The sequence below is a fragment of the Ovis aries genome, chromosome 9 (genome assembly GCF_016772045.2).
Source record: "Ovis aries strain OAR_USU_Benz2616 breed Rambouillet chromosome 9, ARS-UI_Ramb_v3.0, whole genome shotgun sequence".
NCBI classification, from domain to species: Eukaryota; Metazoa; Chordata; class Mammalia; order Artiodactyla; family Bovidae; genus Ovis; species Ovis aries.
Genome location: NC_056062.1, coordinates 14,126,989 through 14,153,852, shown reverse-complemented (window position 1 = coordinate 14,153,852; position 26,864 = coordinate 14,126,989). Strand labels below are relative to the sequence as shown.

At 62.7% G+C, this 26,864-nt stretch overlaps 1 protein-coding gene across 1 annotated transcript in view; it reads right to left on the bottom strand.

The window, feature by feature from the left end:
- ZC3H3 (zinc finger CCCH-type containing 3) overlaps positions 1 to 26,864 on the bottom strand; it is a 62,173-nt gene that overhangs the window by 20,732 nt on the left and 14,577 nt on the right. Inside the window, exon 4 of the mRNA XM_027973446.2 lies at positions 16,256 to 16,409. Coding sequence (XP_027829247.1) covers positions 16,256 to 16,409 — 154 coding nt within the window. The remainder of the gene's footprint in view (positions 1 to 16,255; positions 16,410 to 26,864) is intronic.

Below are 26,864 nucleotides of genomic sequence, written 5' to 3'. Positions count from 1 at the left end.
TGCCATCACCTGAGTCCTGCCCTGAGCCCAAGCTCGGCTGTCGGGGCCTTGGGAAGCCTCCCCTGACCCTATACAGGGCCCAGTCACACCTGGGAGCAAGCACCTGGGACAGGGGCCGTGCTGGCAAGTTGCAGGCTCCAGGGACTCGTGCAGGGTGAGCGCACACCAGGAGGGAGGCTTGGGGACCACCTGAGTCTCCCACCCTGGGGTCTGCCGGGGGCCCATCAGAGAAACGTGGGGCGGCCTTGGTGGGCGGGAGCCGGGACGTGTGGGCAGTCACACCAGGAAAGGCCTTTGGCTCAGCATGGCAGGCCAGGAGGTGGGCAGCCTGCCTGGAGCAGAGAAAACAAGCGGGGAAGCAGTTTTCAGGACGTGGAGCAGGTTCCGCGCAGCTTGAGCAAGCGAGGAGTGCGCCGTCAGCAGAAGGGCGCCAGGCGGCCGCGCAGCGAATCCCAAGTAGGTCAGGCTTGGCGCCGTCACCGTGACGGCTGCAAACTGCTTAAGCGGGCTTTCCGCGGAAACGCTGACGCCCAGCGCCCCACAGGCTGGTCCCACAGGTGCTGACAGAACACGCTGGGGACAAGGGCCCAGGCGGGGTGGCAGGGCAGGAGGGCCAGGAACTCAGCGGACGGACGGACGGCATGGGTCTCAGGGTGACTGGGGCCACCTGGTCTCCTAGGACCCTCCTCCCGAGTGTGCCCACCTGCCCGCTGAGCTCTGGCCACCTTGCGGCAGGGCCGAGGTGATGGCTGGGCTTCCCAGGACGCACCTGCTCACAGTGGCTGGGGGCTGCGGCCTGGGTGGGAGCTGAGGCCTGAGGACCCTGGTGGGTCACAGCAAGGACAGAACGGCCCCCGAGAAGGCTGGCGGGCCAGGGTGCAGGCTGAGCGCTTGGGAGGGACTGGGGGTGGGGGTGCGGACACACCTGAAGGCCCCGCTCCTTCCCCAGGGGCCGCTGCCCCGGCTCTCCCCAGCCACAAGCAGAAGTGACTCGGGGGCACCGTGGCCAGCGGCACCGGGAGGTGGGGGGACACTAACTGCCCCCAGTGCGAGCACGGCAGCTGCTTAAGGAGCGGGGGCTGTTTTATGTGCTCTCATCTATTCAATCGGTACTGCGATCAATGGATGCATTACAAGCTTTCCCTTTAAGAGCCTAATAAACAACAAGATAGAAAGTAAAATTCTCCATAAAATGACACTTTTAAAAATCCATTTTAGCTGAAGATATTGGTGTTTTGTGTGTTAGCTACAAAAAGCAGGTATCACTGGGCCTTAGTGGCCCCCCTCCGAGTGCAGAGCTCAGCGTGCCGGGCACAGGCCAGGGGGCCGGCTCAGCTGCCCCGATCCTTGCTCCCCGGTGCCATCCTGCAGGCCGGGCTGTCGCTCAGACCCCAGGCCTGACACTGGGGAGGGCGGGGAGGGCCTGGCCCTGCCGCAGCCACCCCTCCAGCACCCCTCGCTCCGGGCGTCCTTCTCTCTCTCTGGCCCACTGACACCCTAGCCCCAGCCCGCTGTGCATATGAAGTCCAGTTTGCCCATCCCTGTCCTCTCCCCACGTGGGCAAGAGGGGACGGAAGGAAGCTGGGGTAGCAGAACTTGCGCCCCGAGTCCTCTGGGAGGAACTCAGCAAGTTGAGGCCCCACCTGGCTCACTGGCTCCTGGAGAACACCCCGGGGGGCACCTCCTGGGGCTCCCTCCTCCACTCTGGGCCTGCCGTCAGCCCCGCTGCCCACACAGCCCCCTCACTGCAACCCCTCCTCTGTGCCCTGGTGTCCGTGGCTCAAACCCCATCACCAAGGGCATGAAGGCCAGCCCAGAGCGCACCCCACCACCACCTCCCCGGGAGCCCTGGCAGCTGCTGCCTGTCACTATCCTCTGGGCAGGACAGGTCTTGCTGAAGCCCCGATCAAAAGTCTGCCTGCTTGGCCTCTGGCGGCAGAGGGCTGCACGCCTTCGCAAGGCCTCCCATCACATCCTGCCTGGTGATCTCACTTGGGGTCTCTGCCCTCACCTTCCTTGGAAGCACTGCTGGCCGGCACTTGGCTCTCTGCACGCTAGAGCCGGCCCTTCCCAGGACACCGCTCACAGCCTGTCCCTCGCTGAGCCCCGTGCAGGGCTTACTGCTCAGAGTGGGAGGGCGCTGGCCACCTGGACCCCACGCTGTCTCTCCAGCTCCCCCTGCCACCACGCAGACCCATCACTGGCCCCAGGACTTAGCGCCACTGTCCGCCTTGCTCGAGCCTCCCTGTCCCTGCAGCTGCAGCCCCTCTTCACCTCTGGGTCTCACACCAGTTGCCTGCGCCCCTCTGGGGAGCCCTAGGACACTCACGCTCACATGCATGCCATGAAGGGGCCCCAGTACTTGGACACGGCCGAGCTGAGAGGCACTGGAGGGCGGCCCAAGCCAGGGACACGCGACACAGTGGAAACATCACAACACCCCCAGACACCACAAGCCCCCGCCATCAGGGACCCTCGTGTCACGGCTACCTGAAGAGACTCAGGAAGAGGGGAGATGGGGGAGGCAGGCGACCCGCCCCACAGGCCCCAGCAGGAGGGCTCCTCTCAGAATCATGTGAGCACAGCACAGCTCCTGGGAGAAGCCGTGGTGGGCCTGCAAACCCCAGGGACAGGCCCCTGAGCTTAGCATAAAAGCTCCTGCGGGCCAGAGGGTGAGCAGGGAGCCAACTACAAGTGAAGCTCGCCCATCGAAGCCGCCAGGCCACCAGCGGGGCCAGCTGGACCACCAGGAAAAGCCGAACAAGCACCGCAGGTGACGCTGTGGCAGGTGTCCACTGGGGAAGGCCGAGACTAAGCCAGTGTTCCTATGGCTGACCTGAGGGATACGGAGGCCAGACAGGCGGGGGGTGGTAAGGACACACAGCCCAGCAAGAGCACAGTCTCTGGCTCTGCATTTCTGGGGGTGGGGGTGAGGGGGGCATCGGCTCAGTAAACGTTTTGCTGTAAGGAGACCAAGAAACCTTGACCCCCCCACCTCAGACCCCAAGTAAAAGTTAACTCATAAGGGACCTCAGACTTAATACAAACACTGAAATAGCCAAGCTTCTAAAAGAAAATGTGACCTTGGCAAATATTTCTCAAACAGGACACTCATAAAAGAAGACTGATAAACTAAACAGCACTGAAGGCAAGCCCCACACTCTAAGAAGATCTCTGGCACAAGAATATAGCCGTAATATATAAAGAGTACTAGCAAATCAATAAAAAGACCAACTAACACAAACGTGGGTGAAAGACTGCACAGGGCACTGCACACTACCTCACGTGTGCAGCCTGGGGGTCCTCCCCAGCTGCCCGCTGCCCAGCATCCACCTGCCCACTGAGGCTGCAGCTCCTCGTCACTCGGCAGCATGCCCCACAGGACAGAGCAGCAGAGACAAGTGGCCCCCAGATGTCCACCGAGAGCACACGGAGAGCAGTGTGGGCACGCCTGGGGAGGAGCAGGACAAGCTGGCTCAGGCTGCTGTAGATCACCCCATCTCCCCACAGTCCTGGAGGCCAGCAGCCTGGATCACGGCGCCTGCAGAGGTGACTGGAGAGCAGGCCCTGTCAACTCTTCCTCCTCATATAAAGACACCAATTCTATCAGATCAGGGCCCCACCCTGACGACCTCATTCAGCCTTGATCACCTCTCATCTCCAAAAAGCCACACTGGGATTCAGACTTTAGCCTAAGAGTCTGTTTGGATAACAAATGGTAAGCAAAAGGAGTTACATAAAACAGCACCTATTATACGAACCTACTTATATGAACTTCAAGAGTTTTGAGACATAGCTTTTCCAGACATAAGAGAGGGACCACAGGGTAGGTGGGGACATATGGGGGGAGCACCCTGCACGGGGTAGGTAATGTCCGGGGGTAGGTAATGGGCACACCCTGTGGTAGGTACACAAGATAAAAATCCACAGAACTGACCACTGAAAATATAAACAAACCACACGTTTTGCCTATGGAAATCGAAGGTCTGTTCAGAAGGCCAAGTTCAGGAACAAGATTTTACATAATAAAGGTGACATTTTTAAACAATGGGAAAAAGTCTGAATGTTTAATAAATGTTCCGAAGACAACCAGATAAGCGTTAAACAAAATTAAATTTGACCTTTAATCTCACACCAAGTCTCCAAATAAATTCCAGGTAGATTACAATTTTAAATGTAAAACTAGAAAGTACAGCTCTAGAAGAGAATAACTGAACTCATGTAACCATGGGACAAGGAAAGTGGCTCTAAGCAAATCAGTGTGTTATATATACTAAGTCTTAAGAGACCGACAGATCTAAGAACACAGAAAACATAAAAGTTCCATTAAAAACCTTTACAAACAAAAGGCAAAACAGAAATTGAGGAAAAATGTGCAGTCTGCCAAAAAGGTGTCCCCCCCACCCCCCCAAATATTTAGATTCCTGAAAACCTGTAAGAAACAGGCTAGAGGCAAATGATCAGCGCACAAAAAAAATGCTGAACTGAACAAAGAGCGTGAATGCAACTGACATTAAAGGAGCTCCCTGGTGGGTCTAGCGGCCTGGCTCTTCCACCGCCAAGCTCTTCCACCGCCAAGGCGGGTGTTCAATCCCTGCTGGGGGAACTGTGATCCCACAGGCCAGGTGGCGTGGCAGCAACAAAAACCACCAAAGTCTGAATGAACACTGGATCGCAATCTCTTCTAGAGAATAGGCAAAATTTCTGGCAGGGGCAGCTAACACCTGGAAGGACAGAAGACGCATACCAGCGTGGCAGAAGGTGCGCACCTGACTCTCCCTATAGCCCAGGGGCCGAGGCCCGACCTGGATGGACCCACCTCAGTGAGGCGGACAGTAGGTCACCGCCGAGCAGGACAGCCCCTTGCTGCGGCACCAGGGCAGACTAGGGCAGCCGCCGCGGAGACCGGCCCCCGGGCTACAGTCCAGCATCCACCACCCTAGGAGGCTGCGGTTCAGGCCGCATCCACCTCCACCGCCAGCCCCGGGAGGCCTCCGGAAGGCTTCCCCGCGAGGCAGAACCCTGGGGGAAGCCTTCTGCGGGAGCGGGAGGTGGAGGCAGCGCAGTCTGCACAGGGTCTCACACGGCAGAGTCCTTGCCAGCACCTGGGGCACCTACCAGCGGACGACCATCCAGGTGCAAAGCACTCGGCCCCTACGACCCCCACTAGGGCGAGGGGCGGGGTGGGGGGAGCCCTGAAGGGCAGGGGGACGAAGCCCACCCTTCAAGGACCAGAGCCCAGCAGGGTGGGGCGCCGCTGCCGGCAGGCCGCGCCCCAAAGCAAGCCCCGCCCCGGACACGCCCACTGGGCCCCCAGAGGAGCCCCGCCGAGGGACAGAGCCCGGGCCATAATTTATGCTCCCCCGCCTATGCTTTATGGCTTTCTTAATTCGGCTCCTGCTACTATTAATGTAGTTAATGCTGAGATTATATCTATTTTCTGGCGTCAGGCAGTGATTTATTCAAGCCATTTTTCCGGTGGAGGCTCCCACGCTGTTAAATCAAGCGCCTTGCCAATTAAGTGCTGACTTGGGAAGTGGACGCAATCTTAACAGACATCTAACCGCAAATTAAACCGGGGCTCCTTACTCTGGGGAGTGGGCGGGGCAGCCACAGAAACCTTGCTGACTTCGAGGAAAGTCAGAGAAAAATAAACCAGCTCGCTCCCCGGCTGCCCGGACTCCAGGAGGCAGGCTGCCAGTCAGGCTCGCAGCAGCGGGGTCAGGGTCCCGCCCTGCGGGGAGCGCGGGTGGCGGGGGAGGGCAGCAGTCGCTAGACCTGTCCCAGCACACAGAGCCTCTGCACCCGCAGTCCCTCCCACCTGGAGCGAACGCTGCCGGGCGTCTGGTTCAGCAGATGCTGGATGGAGCCCTAAATGGCAAGGGGTGGCTGAGGGGTTACCGAAGGCCCCCCTCTGAGGACCCGCAGGGCACACAGTGTTGGGGGCAGGCAAGCACAGGAGGGGAGAGGGAGGTTAACTGGAGCTCTGGCAGGGGTAGCACGTGCCCAGCCCACCCGAGGGTGCCCGTGCCTGCTGGGAGCTGCCTGCCCAGAGCACCTGAGAGCCGCACGTGGGGCCTTGGGGACAGGCAGCAGCCCGGCGGCCTGAGGCCCAGCAGGGACTTTAAGGGCATGGCCCGCAGCACAGTGAGCCCTCACACCCCACAGCCAACTCAGGGAGCCTGTTTTCCCATCCAGGGAAACCCCTAGAACAGCGCCTTCCCTCACCCATCTCCAAAGGCCCTGAGAGGGGAACTGTGCTTTGGGGTACGACCAGGCTGGAGGTTGATATATGCAAAGAGTTAAATGTGGTATTGATTATCTGAACGCTGCTTTACTACCACCTCTAAAACCAAGATAAAAGTGGTGTTTAAAACGGTGTTTGATTGTGTAAGGCACCCAGGAACCGCTGGGTGACAAGGACGTTTTATTTCTTCCTGTCAGGAGCAGTATTTTCAGCTTCCCTGTTCCTCATCCCCAGGAACCCCTGGGGCACCGACACAGACACACAAAGGCTTGGTGCAAGGTGTGGCTGGGGCCTGGGCACGACTGAGGGAAGTCCCACGGGGCTTCACGGGGAGGGGCCTTGAGGGACCCTCCCAGCGTCCTTCTGACAGTCCTGCTGCCTGCAGAGCAAAGCTTCGCTCGGGCGAACGAAAGGATTCCCTCTAGGTTTACTCTGAAGCACTCTGGCCTATCCACTGGTATCTCCGTGAGGCGTGTTGCCAAGCATGTGGGGCAGCCACGCGGTGGCCAGTCACACGGGGCCCTGCAGGGCTGGCCTGGGTGACGTGTCACCTGCCCAACTCTTTTCTTCTGCTGGTCTGAAGGCTGACAGGCAGGCCCTGGACACTTGAGCCAGCTCCCGAAAAGCAGAGACGCCAGCTGCACGTCCACGATCGAGACGCAGTGCACTGTGGATGGCCTGGGTCCACGCAGCAGGGGAGCCACGATCGAGACGCAGTGCGCTGTGGATGGCCTGGGTCCACGCAGCAGGGGAGCCACGATCGAGACGCAGTGCGCTGTGGATGGCCTGGGGTCCACGCGGTGGGGGGCGGGGCAGGCGGGGGGGTTCACGTGCAGCAAGGACAAGGGTGACCTGGGGCAGCGTTGCCCTGCCAGGCTGCGCAAGGGAGGCTCGAGGGTCACTGCCAGAGGGGCCAGGGACACGGGCGGCCTCCTCGCCTCCCTGCTTGAGGCACCCGCAGCAGCCAAGGTGCCAGGGGGCAGGACAGAGGGAGGGGTGCACGTGTCCGTGCGTGGAGAAAAGGGACAGAAAGCGAGAAAGCCACCGACGTGAGAAGGCAGTGACAGAAAAGCAGGACAGAGAGACTGAAGACAAAAGGCCAAAGGCTGGAGGGCCCGCAAGTCACACACAGACGGGAGACCAGCAGCGCAGGCGGGCAACTGGGGGCTGCAGACGACAGAGACCATCCCAGAGGGGCCTGTGGCAGAGCCTGGGCGGGAGCAGAACACAGGCCACACCAGGGGCCACCATGCCCGACCAGCCCTCCACGGCTCCTGCCAACCCGCATGGCCTCAGGGACACCAGCCCAGAGAGACGCCCTGGCCCTTGGGCTCCGGGCCAGCTCGCGGTGGGCCTGGAGAGGGAAGGGCCCAGCGCCGTGTGCCAGCAGCTCCAGCCTGAGATGCAGAAGAGGTGAGTCCGGTGTGTGCCACTTCCCACATCCTCCACAGATGGAACCCTGGTGCCACCTGTCATGAAGTCTAGCCACAAACACTGCGGCGACCCGGGCCCATGACCCGGGCCCACACCAGCAGCCCCACAGCCGAGGAGGAAGCGGGGCACGGAGCTGCCTCAGGGGTGACTGTCACAGCACCGTGTGGACGCCGAGGAAGGTGGACCAGAGGCTCGGACGGAGCCCCACACAGGCGCCTGCACGCCCCGTCAGTGTCTGCCCAGAGCTGGCCAAGGAGGACGGCCCAGCTTCGCCCCCGCCCGGGGGCTGTGTAGCACCAGTGGCCCTGCCGAGCACACCATCTCCTTGGTGCTGGGCCCCGGCAGTGCTGGCCACTGCCCCCGACCTCACACAGCCCACCCTGGAGCTGCCCACGCTGGGAAGGATGGGGACAGACAGGGCCCAGATGACCAGCTGGTTTGAAGTCAGGGCAGCCCTGAGCGGGGGCTCCACGTGCCAGCCCACCCAGGGTGGCGCGCTGACAGAGCACGGACAGAAGAGGGAAGACGGCGGCCAGCCTGGGCCCCTCAGGGTCCTGTGTCCCACGCCTGGCCTACCAGCCAGGAACTGGGCTCTAAACGAGGCCAAGCAAGGCCCCTCTGGACCAGGTTCTGGAGGGAGAGCAGGCACCCATGGTGCCCCAGCCCCTATGCCCACAGGGGCAGCTGTGACCTGGCAAGGCTGGCCTCCCTCACCTCCCCGAAACCACCAAGGGGGTGAGAAGCCAAGGCCCCAGGCCCTCCCAAGCCCCACCGAGGAGGCAGGCAGGCTTCAGGCCTCAGGGCTGCCGACAGCCGAAAGGCCTGCTAGACTCAGAGAAATGAATAAACCACCTAGGCTCGCTCTGAAGCGACTTCCAAATTAAGAGTTGCATCCTTGCTGTCAGGCCCCCGCCAGCACTTTCCGTGGCACCTCCCGCACAGAAACGCACCTCAGACCATCTATTAGAATGATGGAGGCAAAGGGACCCACAATTGCACTCCTTCCTTAATGAGCAGCCAAAGGGATCGGTAAGCATAATTTCAGAGGCCAGTAATATTTTATATAATCGCCAAGCGGTTTAAATTGAAAACCCCCAACTGAATCAATATTTACTGCATTGAAACGAAATGAATAGTAATAAGTCACTAAGCTCTCTGTCCTGTTTCATAAAATAAAAAATTATAAAAATGAGCACAGGCACAGGGAGGCCATCACATTAACTTTTACAGCACTCAGGGAGCCGTAACCGCCTGTTCTCATAAAATAGAATCCTAAAAAACCTGCCAGAGGAGACCTGCTTCAGCATCATGCAGGGAGGCAGGCGGGTGGGAGGCAGGAGAGGGGATGGGGTCACCCCAGGGCCCGCCCTGACCCCTGCCAGTCCCACCGAGTCCCCAGGAAGGCCCAGAGGAGGCACCCCAAGCCCTCTGAAGCTCAGCACCAAGAGCTCTGGTCTCGCAACCCCTTTGCACCCCTGCTGTCACCCGCAGGCTGAACTTCCTGCTGTGATCTCTTTCCTCTCTCTTCAAATCCCACATGGCGTGCTCTCGGTGGCTCCCGCGGGCGCAGGAGAGTCTGTTCTCGGAGCACACAGGCGTCTGTCGTGAGGGCAGAGGCCAGGCTCCAGCACAAAGGCGCTGCGAGAGGCAGGCGATGCCGCAGAGCGCCGCCAGGCCAGGCAAGAGCCCCCGGGAGGGGTCTGCGACCTCACTCCGCGACCTCACGCTGAACGGGGGCCAAGGCTGGCGGCACAAGCCCCCAGAGGGCCGAGAGCCCTGGTGGACCCACCCCAGGCTCCGAGGTGGGAAAAGCTGGACACAGAGCCCTACACAAGTGGATGGGTCCCGTGGCTCAGGAGCAGAAGACAAACCAGCCATTAAAAACGGACCCAGGCTGTGAGCACAAAAGACACAGGGGACAGGAAGGGCCTCGAGCGTCTGTGCCTAAGTGTCCAACACCCCTGGTGACCAGGAGACTGCGAGTGAGAGCACCAGAGAGCCATACACGTTGAGAGCATGCCATGACGGGAACCCAGAAGGCCTGCGAGGAGGAGGCACACCCCCGCCCAGACCCCTCAACAAGCTCCCGTCACCCGTCAGCACTGTTGAGAGAGCCCCCCCACGGCTGAGAACCACCAGGAGCTACTGGGCTCCCAGGAGTCGGGCCCGTGGAGCCAAAGTCCCAGGTGAGACTGGAAGCTTCTGCTGTGCGGGCGAAGGAGGCTTGGTGAGGGGCGGTGCCACGTGGAGGGAGCCGGAGCAGCCCAGAGGGGCCTCCACAGGCCAGTGCGAAGGCAAATGGACGGTTAGAATGGCGCAAACGGTAACAGCTCACAGTCTGTCAAGTGAGGACCTCGACTGCATGCGAGAAGGACATACAGGGCGATGGGGCGGAGGGGCGGCAGCTCCCTGCAGGAAGCTGCGCCCCCGGGGCAGGAGGCCCAGCAGGGACAGGCCGCTCACACGGCTGGGCACGACAAATACCCTGAGGGACCTACAGGGCTCCTGCCGAAGGGCGTCCCCACAGAGGGGACGGAGCAGAGGGGACAGCGCAGCAGATGGAGCGGCGTACACAGAATCGGGGTGCCCAGAATCGGGGTGCCCAGGCAAAGAACACTGTGGTTCCACGTACCATTATTGCAACTCTTCTGTGCTTCTGTGTAGGTGAGAATAAAGTTACCCAAAACACTGCATGCTAGAAACTGACTAGGAAAGGGACCAAGAGTGAGACAGTGAGCACATGGCGACTGCCTGCCAACCCGCCCTGCCCACCGGCCCAGCCCCACCCTGCCTCCTGACGCAGCCCTCTCCCCGACAGCCCCTGGCTCACGGCTCCCCTGGGGTGGATGGGGGGTCAGCCGCAACAGGGCAGTGTCCCCAACATGCTGACATAAAGCGGCCACTCAGGGCACGAGCCACAGAGCAGGGCTGCAGCCTGGCAGTGACCATCTGAACAGAGCTGTGCCTGGCCCCCTCCACTCAGCACAGCCAGGCCTGGCGGAGACCTTGGCGGCAGTCACGCCCAGGTGGGGCCCAACACAGTCTGTTTGCCACTGGGCCACAGCTTCCAGACAAGCAGGGGCCTGACACAGGGCAGGCCTTCCACGAGTACCTGGGGACTGAGTGGACAAGAGAAAGGCATGGACTGGCTCCTCTTCCAGAGACCCAGGGGCAGTGAGGCATCACCAGAGCCACCTGCCTGGGGACCAGACTCTGTGCCTGATCTGTTTGGCCAGGACTGAGCTGCGGCACTGACGACCCAGGAGAGAAAACACTCAGCCAGGGCTCATGTGCAAACACCCGCGATCTCCAGCCCAAGTGGAAGACCTGTCTCCAGAGGGAGCAGCCCGTGGGGGCCACAGCAGGCCCTGCAGAGTGTGGGGGCCCCTCCTGTCCCACTCAAACGCCCCAAGGAAGTGCTCTCACCTGGCGTCTCACGCACCCAGTGAGGGGGCAGAGACTGCCTCTGACACGGAACCAGGACCACCTCGAAGGCCCACTGCCCACGGAGCCACCAGCCCCGCCCCCACACCCATCATTATCCCTGCTTGAAACGGACACATCCCTTTGTAGCAGGACCAGTTCAAAACTGCATTCCACTCGCACGGCCCCTTCAGAGCCCCTATGGGAGCTGCCTGAGTGGCGCTTGGCCCAGGGCCCTCCTCCGCTGTCCGACAGGCCACTCACTGGCGGCAGGGCAGCCAGAGCCACAGCTGGGTGGAGCCAGGCTCTGCCCCAGGGCAGGCGGGCGCCCTCACAGCACAAGGCACCCCGTGTGTGACCCAGGGCTACACATAGCAGTCTCCTGGGGAGGGGGCCATCTGGAGGAAGGCTGCGGCCCCCGCAGGTGCAGCAGCAGGCCTATCCCACCCCCAGCACCTCCCGCGGCCACTGCCCTCTGAGCAGACACCCTGGGCTACGTCCCCGCCCTGGGAAGCCCCCGCCACATGGCCCTCACCGACCCCACGGCCCCTGCCCAGAGAAGCCTCCTCTGGGCCCACAACCTCTGTCAGCCTGGACGAGTCTCAGTGCTTCCTGGCACTCGACCCACGGCAGCTTCCGCTTCACTCTCTGCTGATTTCTGACCAGAGAACTTGCCCGGCAAAGGACGGCTGCCCGTGGGTAGCCCCTCGGGGGAGGGGTCCCCGCTGCCCAGCCCGGGGCACCCTGCGAGCCCCACCTGGGCTGAGCTGGGAGGGCCTCTGTGCACCCCCAGGCTGGCCCCCCGGAGTTGGGGTGGGGCTCGGGCGGGGGGTGCTGCTTCCCCAGGGGTGCCCCCTGAGCTCCTCCAAGTGCCACAGACCCTTCAGGCCAGGGTGGGGGGCTGTGGGGACCCTAGTCCCACTGCCCTCAGAGGACACCCCTGCACTGACTCAAGGCTGTGTCCCCCCAAATTCCCATGTTGAGGCCCTAGCCACAGTGTGACACTGTTTGGAGATGGGGCGTTTGGGGGGTGATGAGGCTGAGATGGGGCTTCCCTGGCGGCTCAGACGGTAAAGCCTGCGATGCGGGAGACCTGGGTTGACCCCTGGGTCGGGAAGATCCCCTGGAGGAGGGCGTGGCAACCCACTCCAGTGTTCTTGCCTGGAGCATCTCGAGGACAGAGGCGCCTGGTGGGCTACAGCCACGGGGTCGCAGTCAGCCATGACTGAGGCGACCTAGCACACACACGTGCACGAGAGTGAGGCGAGGTCATCAGGGCAGGCCCGTGACAGGACGAGTGTCCCCGTGAGGCCCGGGCTTCTGTCTCCCTCTCAGGTGAGGACACAGCAGGCAGACAGCCGTGTGCCACAGGAGGAGGGGTGGCCCTGACCTCAGACGTCCAGCTTCAGCCAGAGTAGTCAACATCTGTGTGAGCAGCCCCACGTGCAGCGTCTGCTCGTGGCAGCCCAGGCCGCCCAGCACCCTGGCAAGGCAGGTGGGGGGAGGCTGGGTGGGGCAAGGGGGCTGCCTGCCCCCCAGAAGGGCGGCTGAGGGGACGGCGTGGAGCCATGGTCCCCTCAGGGACGCTGCCCATCCTCACGACGATGAGTGTCACTTTGGAGAAGCGCTTTAGAGCCTTCAAAGTCATGGCCCAAACCTCGTCATACATTTGAGATTACTTAAGATTTACTGCACAGACACAAAAATACAATAAAAGAGGGCAGCACGGCGGGCGGCAGGCCCGGTGACAGCACCATTTGTAGTCAGGGTAGCGCAGCCTGCAGACGCGGCTGCTTAAGCACAGCGGCTTCTGTTTATTCCGCACTTTCCCATCAGATGAATTCGGAGAGAAAACAAGTGACAGGCCGTTTAGGGACATAAGTCACATCTCAGCTTCAGCTCAGATTCATGAACTTGCTGGAAGCCAGCGAGGGCATGGCAAATCCACAAATCTTAGAATAAAAATATTAAGCCCTCTCTCAGCGTGAGCCTCAGCTCTGGGGCGCACTCCGTGAGCCCCTCTGGAGCGAGCACCACCTGGGCCCGCAGGGCCAGTCTCTGTGGCCCCCACAGCCAGGCAGCCCCCAAGTGGGGCATCTGCCAGCCTGGACAGCAACATGGAACAGCGCCGAGGGTAACTCATGCCAGCGTCGCTCCCAGGAGGGGCAGACGCCACTGTGTCCCGCCTGCTCGGGCCTCTGCACACTCTCCTGGCCAGGGCAGCTGAGGGCTTTCAATGTGACGACAGACACATGTCTAGGGAGCCTGGTGGGCAGTGTCCGGGCTGGGAGGGCATACGTCCAGGAGCTGCTGTTCAGGGGCTTCCCACCTTCCATCTGCCTCAATGGGATGAGAGCTGACCAGCAGATGCACCTGATGGGCTAACGCCCCTACTTCCAGCGGACTTTCCTCTCAGGTGTTTCTGGAGTCAGAGCCTCACCACAGCAGCACCAGAACCTCCTCCACCTCCAGAGCAGACAACGGGGGTGGGCGGGGACCCCAGCCTCCTGCTGCAAGTGTGGGCTACCAGGTGGGCCTCAGCCCCCACAACATGAGGCCAAAACTGACCGGGGGCTCAGAGTAGGTAGGTTTCCGTCTAAATCAGGGGAAAAATGCAAAGCCAGCTCGTGAGGCAGACGTGCGCCCTGGCACACGGGGCAGCGCTAACAGCGGTGGCAACGCCGGCACGTGGGTCAGGCCGCAGTGGGGCTCACGGGCCTCCAGGGGGCAGAAGCCAAGGACGCTGCCGTCTCTGTCCCTTCCTGGACACCAGGAGCCAGGTCTGGGGACACCCACCCCACTGGTTCCAGCAGGGCAGGGGTCAGGCAGAGAGGCCGCTGCCTCCCGAGGATGAGCGGGTGGGGTGAGAGCAGGCTGCAGCGTTCGGAGACCACACGCCCTCCTGAGACCTCAGGACAGCAGGGCCTGCCAGCCAGCCCGCCGCTGGTGTCCTTTCTCCTGGGGCACCAATCAGGAGCCCGAGAAAAGCTCTTGGTCCCTGGGCTCAGCCTGGTGCCTGGTGGACAGCCCTGCTTCGTGGTCACTCAGCGGCCAGGAGCCCATCCTGGCCTCAGCCCAGTCGCCATCCCAACTCCTCCTTCTGCCAGGGAGAGCTGGGGAAACTGCCGCTGCAGGACAGAGGTCAGGGTCAAGGCCAGCAGGCCCTGGGGCCTCTCCACCACCTGCCGGCCACACACGGGCAGCCCCAACTCTGAGGGACTGAAGGAGCAGTGTGGACAGGCATCAAGGTGGCCGCTGGTTCCGGGGACAGGCCCATCCTGCTGCCTTGACAAGCTGAGCTGGGCGTGAGCAGCTGACAGCGGGCCGGGCAGTGGTGGGCGGCAACTCCGCCGAGGAGGAGGCCCCGCCAGGGCACAGGTGACCTTGGGCACAGGAACCCATCCACTGGCAGCCACACTTCCTGGGCCTCCTGGCCACTCAGCTCCCCCACCCTCAGACCACGTTCAGCGGCCTCCCAGGCGCCTGGCGAGGGTCAGAAAGGCCTTCAGGGAAGCAGCCCCCGAGCAGGCCCCACACCCGCCCTCAGCTAACACGTGTCTTGGCCACACCTCCGCACCGGGCTGCTGGAGAGCTGGAGAAGCTGCAGCCACCAAGCACGGCCAGGGCTGTGGGGCTGGCACCCCAGGCACCTGGCAAGGCTCCTGGGCGGCGACCCAGCCTCCCCACCAGGCCCGGACCGCCTTGACGGGGACGCGGAGCTTCAGGCAGGCAGCGGCCGAGAGGGGCTGGCGGACAGGCTGGTTGGGCCTGTCCCAGCAGCCCGTGCTGTGCACCCGACCCAAATGTGGACCCCACTACCTGTCCATGCAGCAGCCCCGCCAGTCCCCAGAGCTGAAGGGGAGGCACAGCCCAGGCTCTGCTGCTGACTGGGCCATCCTCCGCCTGGGGCTGGACACTTGGCTAAAACTGAGGCAGCGGCTGCCTCGGGGGCGCGCCTGGCCACCTCCCCCCTCAAGAACCCTGCCCCTTAAGCCTGGTGCTCATTTCTGATCAGTGATCCCATCACAGCCTGGCACACTCAGCACTCAATACTGGCCCAGCTGGATCCACACCTCGGCACCCGTGACCCCAGGAGCCAGAAGGAGAGGCCCGCTGGCGCCTCCCGACAAAAGTCACACAGCCCCGGCAGAGGCGGGGCCAGGCCTGGGCTGCCGAGGTGGCCGGACGCCGATTGCAGGGGGGGAGGCGGGAGCAAGAATCAATAAATCTGAACCTCATTCACGATGATCTGGGGCTCTTATTAAGTAAATTAATTTAAGTTAATTTAGCTCGATCATGACTCCCGATCACAGTGATTTAGTGAGGGGGAAATTGCATTAGGAAAGGCCATGCTCACCAGATAGGAGAACGGAAGAAAATTAGACCCACTTAGCACTGTGAATTAATATGGAAATAGCAGGTGTAAATTTAACCTTATCGAGAGAGCGAAAATTATCTTCATAAATTTGTAGAAATAGCCCCCAAGATGCTTATAAATCTATTTAAAACAAAAATATTACAAAAAGTACAGTAAAATTAATTTAAAATATACTTCCAGCTATCGCCTCCAGAAAAGCCGGCAGCAGGGCCAAGTTTCGTCTGGCCTAGCGGGAGGGAGGAGGGTGGTGGGCACTACTGACCGCCCGGGCAGGCTGACCTCCTGGCACACCTACCGCGGGCCAACAGGTCCCCAGCTCCTCTCCCACGGCCACCCAGCCTGCACATGCCGTCAGCCAAAGGCCGCCCGGAGCCAGGCCACAGCCCTCTAGAGCAGCAGGCCCCTGGGGCCGGCAGGTGGAGCAGGCTGTAACCTCGCCTCCCGCCCCTGACGATCGCCGTAGGACAGAGAGCTGGCCCAGCCTCTCTCACCAGAAGCTTCTCCCTGAGGGACACCCAGTGTGGTGTGGCCTCAACAGTCCGGGCCGTGGCTGCTCCCAGACCAGCTCCAGCGGCTTGCTAATAACGGGACAGGGAACGTGAGAATGCACGAGTGCATGGCACACACAGGCTGGCCACACGACTTGTGCAGAAATTCCTGGGTGAAAAAATTAGCCAACAACTACAGACCAAGCACTTGAAGAGGTGCACTCAGGCCCCGAGGCCCTCCGGCCCACCCCGGCCTCTGGAGCCCACTAGGCGCAGGCCTCTTACCTGGATAGGGAGAGCCGCCGGGCCCGCCAGGACGGGGGGACCGGGGGGCCGGGGGCAGTGCTGAGAGGTGAGGTCGGGGTCTTCTTGACGATGCGGTAGCGCGTCTTGATCACTTTGCTGGTGGGAGGGGGCCGCTGGCCATGCAGGCTGGAGGCTGCAGGGAAACCCAGACACAGTGGTCAGGGGAGGTGAGGTGCCCACTGCTCGATCCACCCTGCCCACACCCACCCCGCTCCGGGGAGCCCAGCAGCTCCTGCAGCCAGAGCCGGCAGCAGGGCAGGCCCAGCTCCCGTGGGCAGTGAGGAGAGGCCACGGGTGGGCCGCGGAGGCTGGGGTGCAACGCGCTCATCTCTCTGGCCACCCTCACCCGCCCCCTGCATCCACACAGATTTATGTCCTTAATCACTTCCGTTTCCATAACATTTTGCAGAGTGATATACACCACAGCTTTCCTCCTTGCTGAAGGTTTCATGCAATTAACAGGGATCTGTTTTGCCCCAGTTCCCTCAACTTGATAGCCAGCAATTTCTCCATGGCTTCAAGGAACGCATCTAATTCCCGCCTTTCGTAACGCACAGCTCTAACTGCCCAGATAATTAAAGCTAACGCAGCGCTGCCACCCCTCGTGGCTCAGCCAGCACTCAGGCCAGGCGGCTCGGGCCCAGGTTCCCAAGGGCGCCTCTCCTGGGGCCCACTTCCACATGCCTTCACGCAGCCCAGGGCTCTGCCTGGAAGGGGGCTACAACCACCACCCCCGCAGCGGGTGACTTCTGGGCAACACAGCTAGGAGGGATGGACACACGGGGGCGCCAGGAAAATGCACTGGTCTCACCACCAGAACTCCGGCAGAAGGAAGGGCAAGGATCAGCTAACCCTCAGCTGAAGGCCGCCCGGGCCCGGCATGGCCCAGGAGCGGGCGCGGCCCCACAGGGCCCCACGTGCCTCGCTGCTTTACGCCAGTCCCGGAGGTGCCCAGCCACCCCACTGTCCAGTGGCACAAACCAGTGCGTCCTGACCTGAACCTACTCCCCTGGGCCAAGGACACATCTTCCCAGCACCTGCAAACCCCACAGGAAGCAGTTACTGCTCTGTGAATGGTGACGGTAACTAACTAAAAACCATCTCCCAGAACTGGGAACACAACAGTCCACCAAGTCACAACCAGTCCTCCCCTGTCAGCAATCAGCACCTCGGCCTGGACCTCTTCTCCAGGCCCACCTGCCCACCCAGCGAAGTGACTGTACCTGCACAGCCTTTGGAACGGGCAGTATGCCTCCCTGTCCAGATGCTGGAAGGGCCCCGCCTTCCCACGTGAGATGGCCAGGACGCAGCACGGACTCCAGGTCCTCCTAACAGCCTCCACAACAGAGGAAAGTGCAGGCTCCGCGCACCCAGCCAGGTCAGGTTAGGTGTGGGCTGCAAGGCCCAGGGAATGCTGAGGGAGCGGGACGCCTCTGCTCCCCGGGACTGACGGCAGGGACCCACAACCACTGCCCACCAAGGGGGTCCACAGAAGTCGGGGCAAGGCCGGGCCGGCATCCCCCACCACCTGTCTCCATCTGTCTGTCTCCTCGCAAGGGTGGAAGCTCAGGAGGGGTCACGGAGAACGTGGGGAGCTCAGCAAAAGCACAGGCTCACCTGGGGGCCCAGTCCTGGTGAGTGACCGAGCAGGCGGGTCTGCAGCCTCGGGCAGCCCCACACCACACACAGCCCAACATACCCTGGGTATCAATAAATAAATGTTTGTTGAATTGAATTTTCAAGGTCTTACAAACAAGGAGAGACCAACGAAAATCAATAATAGCTTGTTCCAACTATGAGCTCAGAAACATGAGAATTCCTCTGAGTTATCATCAAGCCCCACATTGACCTCATGGCCTCCAAACCCACCCCAGCCCCCTGCTCACAGAGCCTCTGCACCTGGACAGACGCCTGCCTGTCCCCTCCAGCAGGGCCGCCCACCCCCCGCCCCATTCTGACCCCTACAGTGGCCACCACCCAGCAGCCGGGGCTGTGGCACTCACCGCAGAGCCCGGGGGCGCCCTGCTCTGCGGCCCGGGGCACGGCTGTGTGGGGCGGGAATGGGCGCTGGGCCCTGAGCAGGCCCCCGCCCCAGCCTGGCTGCTTCCATCCCACGCTCCGCCCCCTCGACCAGATGCAGGCCCCCTTCTCCCATCCCCTCCCTGCTCCACCAGGAGCCACCTCCTTCAGGAAGCCCCTAGTCCCCATCGCCCAAGGGACTGAGACACAGCCTCTGGGCCTGGCCCTAACTCCCGCCTGCAAAAAGCACTGATATTCACATCTCTTTGCAATGCAGCCCTACTATGAGAGCAACTTTATCATCAACTTACTGCATTTTCCTTATTGGTGCCCCGTTACCACTTCTAAAAATACACAAACTAATAAAGTAGACCCTCCCTCTTAAGAGGCTCATTGTCACTCTCCAGACATCTCCCGCGTCACACCTCCGCCCTCCAGATCCAAGAGGCAGGGGAAGAGCACAGAGCCCGTGCCCCGCCCCCACAGCGTGCTACGGGCCCCGGCCTGGGCCTGCAGACCCTCCCGCTCTCCCGTGGGAAGCATGGGCCCAGGGGTGGACAAGCCTGACAACGGCCCCAGAGAGGACTGTCCAGGGCGCCCCTGTCCAGGGCACAAGCTCAGCAAGGCGGAGAGACGGGTGGCGTGCCACCCTCGTCCTAGGGGTGGTAGGACTGGGGGCTCCTAAAACCGCACATGGCACACAGGGGCCAGAAAGCTGGGGCGGGAGGCCCGGCAGCCCCAAAGCCTGGGCGCAGGCAGAGCGGCGGGTGTGGACTCCAGGAGGCAGCACGCTCCTCGCGCAGGCAGGGCCACCTGAGCCCAGCCCAGCACAGCTCCGCCAGGCAGCAGGCTCTCCCCTTCCTCCTGGCTGGCTGAGGTCTGTGTAGATAATCATGTTATTTAGATAGGATGTTGGTTTAATTCCCTTCATTACAGACTCCCAGGGCTGTAATTTTTTTCTCCGCATGATGTATTCCCCGTGGCACATTTCACTCAAATCAAACCCTTCGCGCCTTTATTGCCAACGACGCCCGGGCGCTGCGTTATCAGGCCCACACACACAGCCCTCTTCGCCCCGCTGTGCAGAGGTCACTTCTAATGACTAATCGATCTCATTAGCTTCCCTAATTAAAAACTTTACTACCGCAGTGGAAGACAAACTACAAAAAAACTGCTGGCATCATATCTGAATGGGTATGAGCCCATCCATCAGCTAGGCCCTGGCCCCGCACGCCGAGCTCACGGCTGGGGTGGGGGGTGCTGCCAGGGAGGCCAGCTGCGGGGCCCGGCCCTCTGGGAACGGGGGAGAACCAGCCCTCGGGATGGCCGTCCAGCAGCACCGTCCGCAGCAGCCCGGCCTCCAGCTGACCCTGGCCCCCACCCCCCCTCAACGAGCACCACAGACAGCAGAGCCACCGGACGGAGGGCAGGCCCTCGCTGTGTCACTGCGGACTGGGGTTGAGAGGGAGTTCAGGCTTTTATGGAACTTCAAAGGGCGAGAACTAGGAGGAAACGAGCTGATTTCACGACTGTTTTAACGAGTGAAGAGGAGCTAGAACCGCTGCGCCTCTGAGCAGAGGCTGCCTGGGGCTGCTGACGGGAGCACGAGGCGGCAGGAAGAGCCCCCGACAGCCCGCTGGCCAGTCAGCTCCGGACATCCCAATGAGGCTGGGTGGGCGCCGTCAGGAAAGGCGGGGTGGGGGCGGCAAGGCAGATCTGGGACTTTGAGGAGCGTGGACCAGAGGCCTGTCACCAGACTTCCCCTGACTGGGCCCCAGGTCCCGCGGCCCATTGTGCACCAGGTTCCAGGTCCACACGGGCACTGGGGCCTCTGGAATGGGCAGACTGAGCAACAGGCCATGGAAGAGACCCAAGAAAGCAGACAGTCACGGCTGGGCTTCCCACGCAGTCCAAGGGTGCCACCCTCGCACCTGAGGGCCAGCAGAGCAAGGAGACAGCTCAGCGCCACCGGGGAAGCCCGAGCCGGAGAGCATGGCCGCCTCCAGCCCTCCCGCTCAGTGGGGTGCAGAACAGGACAGCTGGGCCACAGCCACTGCCTGGCATCCAGGCAGGGGATTCGGCAGAACCAGACGCACGAGGCGCCTGGGCCAGGAACAGCCTGAGGACTGATAACCCCACCCGCCTGTCAGACACCCCAGAAACCAAGCTCTGCTCCTGAAGGGGGCCCCAGGCCCCGCCAGTGAACGGAGTGGACAGGGTCAGTCGAGCACCCAGCCTCCCAGGGTCTTGCAGCACGGCCGGCAGGCTGTGGGGTGAGCCTCCTGCCAGCCTGGGTGTCCCATGCCCAGTCCTGTGTGGCTCAAAGTCCCCCTGTCACCGAACCTGCTCTTCCTCAGCAGCTGCCCTGACACTTCCTCACACCCCCAACTCCGGCGTAAGACAGCCAAGAGGCCACGTCATGGCTCAGGCTTTCAGAAGCCCCGGGAGCTGCCCTCCACTCCCAGTAACGCGGGTCCCACTGGCCTGTCGCCTCACCAGCAGCCCGCACTGCACCCCACTCCCTAAGGCTGCTCAAGGGCCCCACATCGGGGGAGGCCTCCCCCTGACTGGGGCCGTGGGCACCAACAACTGAAGCAGCTTCCGAGCACCCAAACCTGCTCCTCCTGGGTTCTGAGGTCTGAAAGAGCTTTCAAGCCCACAGTTCCCAAGAGGGCTCCCCATGGCGCCTCTTCCTAGGGCACCCCCCAGACCACCCCCAGCCTCCACGAGAACAGGCCCCTCCAGCTAACTGCCTGCTTAGGAATCACAAGGCAGGGAACTCAGGGAGTACGCCCACAACGACATCGCTGGCCGGGGTGGGGGGTGGGTCTAGACAGAGGGGACGGCATGGCCACGGCTCCTGGGACAGCGGGAAGCAGGGAGGCCTGCAGGCAGGTAGACAGTCTGGGACTGCCCTGTGCTGTCTCGAGGCTGGTGGAAGGCTCACACCTGGCCAGCAGGAAAGAGCCCGCCAGATCGCCAATGACGGCCCTGTCACCTCTGGACACCACCTTTTCTGAACATCAGCCTATCTGAGCTGTTCCCTTGATGACACCTATGGTCCTAGAGACGGTGAGACCACAACAGCATCAGGAGGACTGAGGATGGGCACGCAGACCCCCAGGGCCACCAGGAGAAGCTCCACCACCTGCGGGAAGCAGGGGGATGGCTGCCAGGCCAGAGGTGCTCCCAGAGGGGTGCTCCCAGTAGACGCCAGGGGCACGGCAGCTCCCACACTGGCCCCACACACCCTGCGGAAGGTCCGAGACCTAAAGCAGAGCCGGCGAGATGCTGCCTGCAAAGAGGCGGATGAAAGCAAGCATCATGGCAGGAGGCTGGGCCCCCTCACCCCGCCCAGACCTCAGTTCTCAGGGGAAAACCCAGGGGGGGCTGGTTCTAGGGGGTGCCTCCTTGTCAAGAGAAGTGGGGACCCTCTGCCCTCCACCCCCTCCACAGAGGATCCACAGTGCCTACCGTGCAGCAGAGCTGCCAGGCACATCAGCCCTAAGGACGAGAAGAAAAATGACCTGCCCACCTTGCCCCGCATGAAGGGACCCAGGCTGGGCCAGGGCGGGCACCAGGCCAGGGGCCTCTGTGTAGGAGTCTCTCAGGAAGGACAAAAATGGGGCTCAACTCCTTGACGTCAGCCTAGAAGACACACGGCTCCAACCATAAAGACAGCCAGAGACACACTGCGACCTGCCCCTGCACCCACACCTCCCCCAGCACCCCAGATCTCCACCTCGCCCTGCAGGCTCCCTGCGCCCCCAGTTCTCACTGGGACAGGGCTCATGTGGTGCCACCCTGGGCCCACTGCAGTCAGTGCTCTGGCCAGTCCCAGCCCAGGACCTGCAGGTACAGGGCGTGCGGTGACCAGGCCTGGCCCTCCCACTCCCACCACAGGAGGACAAAGGCTCAGGACAAACCACACTGACGAGGGCCTTCTCCTGGAGGAGGCAGACGCCCCGCCCCCGCACTCGCTCAGTGGGAGCTGCCAGGGACCGCAGCCCCCAGCGCTCTAACAAGCTTCAAACGGGGGATGACGGGGATCGCAAAGTATGAATTTTTATGAGTCTAATAAATCACTCCACTTTTCCTGTGCCTGATGGCTGCTGGCACTTCAAACGGTGGACAAGCCCTGCCACAGTCAGTGGCTCGGCCGCGTCCCCGCAGGCAGTCACACCGGGGCCTGGGTATGGGGGAGAGGTGGGGGGGGAGGGTAGAGGATGGGGGAAGGGATGGGGCTGCCGAGGCCCCTCCCGGCTCCCACAGCACCCAGCTGTGTCCTCAGGGCCAGCCCTCCTGAAGGCCCCCCAGGAACGGCTCAGGCAGCCTGCAGAGAGGCTCTGCCAGACTCTGACACACAGAGGACCCACCCCTGCCTTCCAGGCCAGAGTCTGCACAGGGGGCCCTGAGGAGAGGGGTGGATGTGTGGACATGCGCTCGCTCACACACGCGCTCGCTCACACACGCGCTCACTCACACGCAGGCACAGGAGGCCCTGGGGAGGGAGTGGATGCGTGGACATGTGCTCACTCACACACTCGCTCACTCACACGCAGGCTGCAGGCACGTGTCAGCAAGGGGGAGGGACACCTGTCCCTGAGGGGAAAGGCGGGCCTCAGTCTTGCCCCGCGAGGCTTCCTGTCTCCTGCTCCAGGGACCAGCCACGGTGAACAACTACCATCACCAAGTCACAGTGGCAGCCCGAATGGGCCGCACGTCACCTGCCCAGAGGAGCGTGGGCAGCGGGGAGGTGACAGACAGCCCTGTTGCCGCCTGGCCCCGCGCGCCGCCACCCCACGCTACCTGGTGTTTAATGACGACACTGTCAGCCAGAGACGCACAGCGCCGGGACTGTCAGGGCCCTATTAGAGGGAAGATTGAGACCCCACTCTTCTCAAACTCACTCAAGCAACACAAGCCGCCGGTTCCTGTAATTATCGTGCACGAGCCATCGATTGCATGATGACACCGCCCCGTCTGTGTGAAATGGGGGCAGTTTGCTCCCTGGCAGTCGCTGTACATTATGGGGGGTGGGTCTTCCCACCCCTTTAGGCGACACTCTAAAGGATGGAGGAGGGGAAGGGAGCACCTCCTAGCCCCCGCCCCACCTGCAGGCCCTGGGCACAGGGGGCAGGGAGCCCGAGCACATTCCAGGGAGGCGCGCCCCAGAAGGCAGAGGAGACAGCACGGCGTGTGGCTGGGGATCGGCGCGGGGGCAAACTCAGGGAGCAGGGCCCACAGGTGCAAGAGACAGCCACACCCCAAGGCCAGGCGCCCCAAATAAAGGCAGGGAAGGCAGGATCCAGGCCAGGCAGACAGCCCACCCTCCCCCCACTCCCCCAGAGACAGGGCCAGGCCCGAGCGGGCAGAGAGCAGTGTCCAGACATGGCTGGCCCCCCTCCCACAGGAGACCAGGCAGCCCCTGTCCGGGTTGAACCAGGCTGTGCTGGGCTGACGCGCCTGCCTGCAGAGGTCCAAGGCCTGACTGCCCAGGGGACCAGGGGCCAGCCAACACCTAGCCCCGCACTGGGTCTGTGCGCACATGGTCTCCGTCCACACAGGACAGCAGGCCTTTCTCACGCCTGTGTCCGTCCATCTGGGAGCCTGGGCCAGGCAAGCCAGGAGGAGAGGGGGATGGCCTGGGGGGGAACCCGCTCCCCCACCAGGCTGCGACCCCAGAAAGCCAGAGCCCTAGGGAGCATCAGGGACTCCCAGGTCCACCAAGGGAGTGGAGGGGCCTTGTCCACACCCCACTGACAGCACCAGGGCCCCCAACAAGCCAGGTCAGCTGAAGGGACAAAGCCAATCCTGGGAGGTGAAGGCCCACCCCACCTTGGCAGTTTCTGCTGAGGTTTCTGGTGGCAGGAAAGTGCCCACCAGTCCCAGGTGGACAGAGGCCCACATTCCAAGTGTGAGCGACGGGGGACGTGGTGCAGAACACGCCTGCTCTCCCCACGGGGCTGGCCCAGATACTAAGCACAGCGCCACGGGACAGGCGCCAACCAACATGCCCGCCTCCACCCTCTCACTCTCAGGGACCCCATCCTCACCCACGGTGGGGGGGAGGTACCCAGCAGACACAGGGTGTGCCCCTAGATGTGTGACAGATACCGGGCCTCAGTCGTCCCCAGGAATCTCAGTCCCACTACATGGCCCAGAGCCGGTGGCCCGGGCGAGGACAGCGCTCCTCCTGGCCACAGCCTGGCCCTTCGGGCGCCCAGCCCAGCTTCCTCAGAGTCGGGGCCAGAGACAGATGCTTCTGAGAGAGCCTGGAAATAACCTCGCTATAAAAAGCAGTGACCACGGAGAGAAAACCACATGTGTCCTCACAAGTGCCAGGCTACCCAGATTCTCCTGGCCACTCACCTGTCCTATCCGGTGGCCAGAGGAGCAGAGCTGCAGCCCAGGGGCAGCGAGCAGGCCTGAGGGCACCTGGGTGCAGGGCAGATCTGGCCTCACTCAGCCCTGGAGCCAGCCGGCCCAGCCACAGACAAGCCGGAGACAGGGCGCCGCGGCCGAGACAGGAAGGCAGCAAGAGCCACTGGGGCTCACTGGCCAGAGGAGGCCCGCTGCCATATGCCGCCCTGCCAACCGTGGAGGTGGCGGGAGGGCAGCAACGGGCTGGCCAAGAAGTGGACCAGGGGCCCCCCACTCTCAGCTCTGAGCCCTCAGGGAGGAGCCTGGGCCTGGGCCCCTTCAGGGTCCTCTGGCCCAGCAGCCCTGCTCAGGGACAGCTCCCAGGCTCCACCCGCAGAAAGCACGCTGCTAGGGCCAGGGTAAGGCTGCAGGAGGCTGTAGCCCCACACCCCTCTGAAGACAGGGCCTTGGGCCTCTGTGGCTGGCAAGGGGGGAGGAGGGGTGGGAGGGGGCTGGGCAGGCAGAGGCCCAGAGCAGAGGCCTCCCAATCTCAGGGTGGTGGGTGCCCCAGGCTGGTCTGCCTGAGGCTGGTGGGCTCTCCAGCAGAGGGCGCCGCCTGATGTGAGGCTCAGCCCTGCCGTCTGGAGCCGGAGGCAAAGGCGCCTGGAGGGAGGGAAGGCCACCCCTCACTGTTGATGCCCAGGTCACAGGGCCTGTCAGTACCGCACTCTGCAGGGGTACTCGGGGTGCCCGAGCTCAGGAGGGCAGGTCCTGAGGGCGAGCCCGCCCCTATTCCAACATTCCAGACTCCACACGGGTGCAGACGAGCAGAGATGGGAACACGTGGTGCTGGTGACTCGCTGCACAGCATGGCTTCAGCAAGGCTCACCCCGGACGCGCTGGGAGCCGTGGGCCCGGCCTGCTCCTCCCCACCCTCCCGCCGTACCCCCCAGGCTCCATGGCGGCACCAGGGCTGGGAGTGTGGGTCTGCTCGCAGGACCAGGGCCTGCCTTCCGTCTCCTGCACACAGCGAAGTACGCCGTCTCTCCCCCAAAACCCCAGGCCCGACTGCCCACCCCACATACCTCTGCCGCCCGCAACGAATCAGGACCAGGCAGCTGAGCTGCTGCTGGTGTGGGGGAGCGAGCGGCTCTGAAGGCACTCGCCCCTGCACCCTGGGACGGCCGGATGGACAGACAGACGGGCTCAGCCGCCGCCCAAGCCTCACAGGATGCCCCCTGCTGGGTGGCAAGGCCATTTGCTGCCAGCCGCCGGGGCCCACCCGTGCCCAGCACTTGGAGCAGCAGCCACTGTCATACCCAGCACCACGGAGAACAGGCTCCGCACAGGCCGCCGCCGATGCGCAAAGGCAGTCAGGTGGACAGGGGCCAGAGCCTGGGGCTTTGCACAGCCTGGGGCACACCGTGAGGAGAAAACAGCTCCGAACTGGCTCAGAAAGCGCTGTGCTCCAGAGAAGGACAGCAAGCAGCCAGCAAATGTGGGGGGCTGGGCCCTGCCCCAGGCCCATGGCACCCAGAGGCCCTGTCTGGACCCCCAGAGGCCCTGCCGGACGTGCGCCTCTCTAGGGCGGAGCGATCGGGGCCAGGCTGATGGCCCAGGCACTGGGCCCCCAGACTCTCAGATTCTCCTCAGCCAGGCGGGCAGGAGCACCAGGAGGAGCACCATGCCCCCAGGCCCTCGCCACCCAAAACCAATGCAAAGGGAGGGAGTGAGCACACCACGAACCAGAGCCCAGCCCAGCCCCACCCCGTGGATGCCCGGGAGCACGCTGACTCCCTCAGCGCACCTGGGGGGGGCACCGTACATCTGTAGCAGGTGAGGACAGGCCCCCAGAGACCCTGGCCCAGAACCCCCAGGGCCTGCCCGAGCACGTACCCGAGGGTCAGCTGCCGGGGGCACAGGAGGTGGGGAGGACAGCGGCTTGCTCCCACGCATGAAACCCCACAGGAGGGACCTGCCACTGCCCTGGGCTGGACCCTGTCCTCACGCCGCCCGGACCGCCAGCAGCAGGACTGCAGACTCCTGAGGACCATCGAGCGCGAGATGCCAGGGGGCTGGGAGAAGACACAGGGGCAGAGCAACAAGCACCTGCACGTCTCATGGCCGGAAGCTGATGGATTTGCAGTCGTTGTGCGCAACTATAGACTTTCTTTGCAAATCCCATCAATTGTATGCATTAGGACCA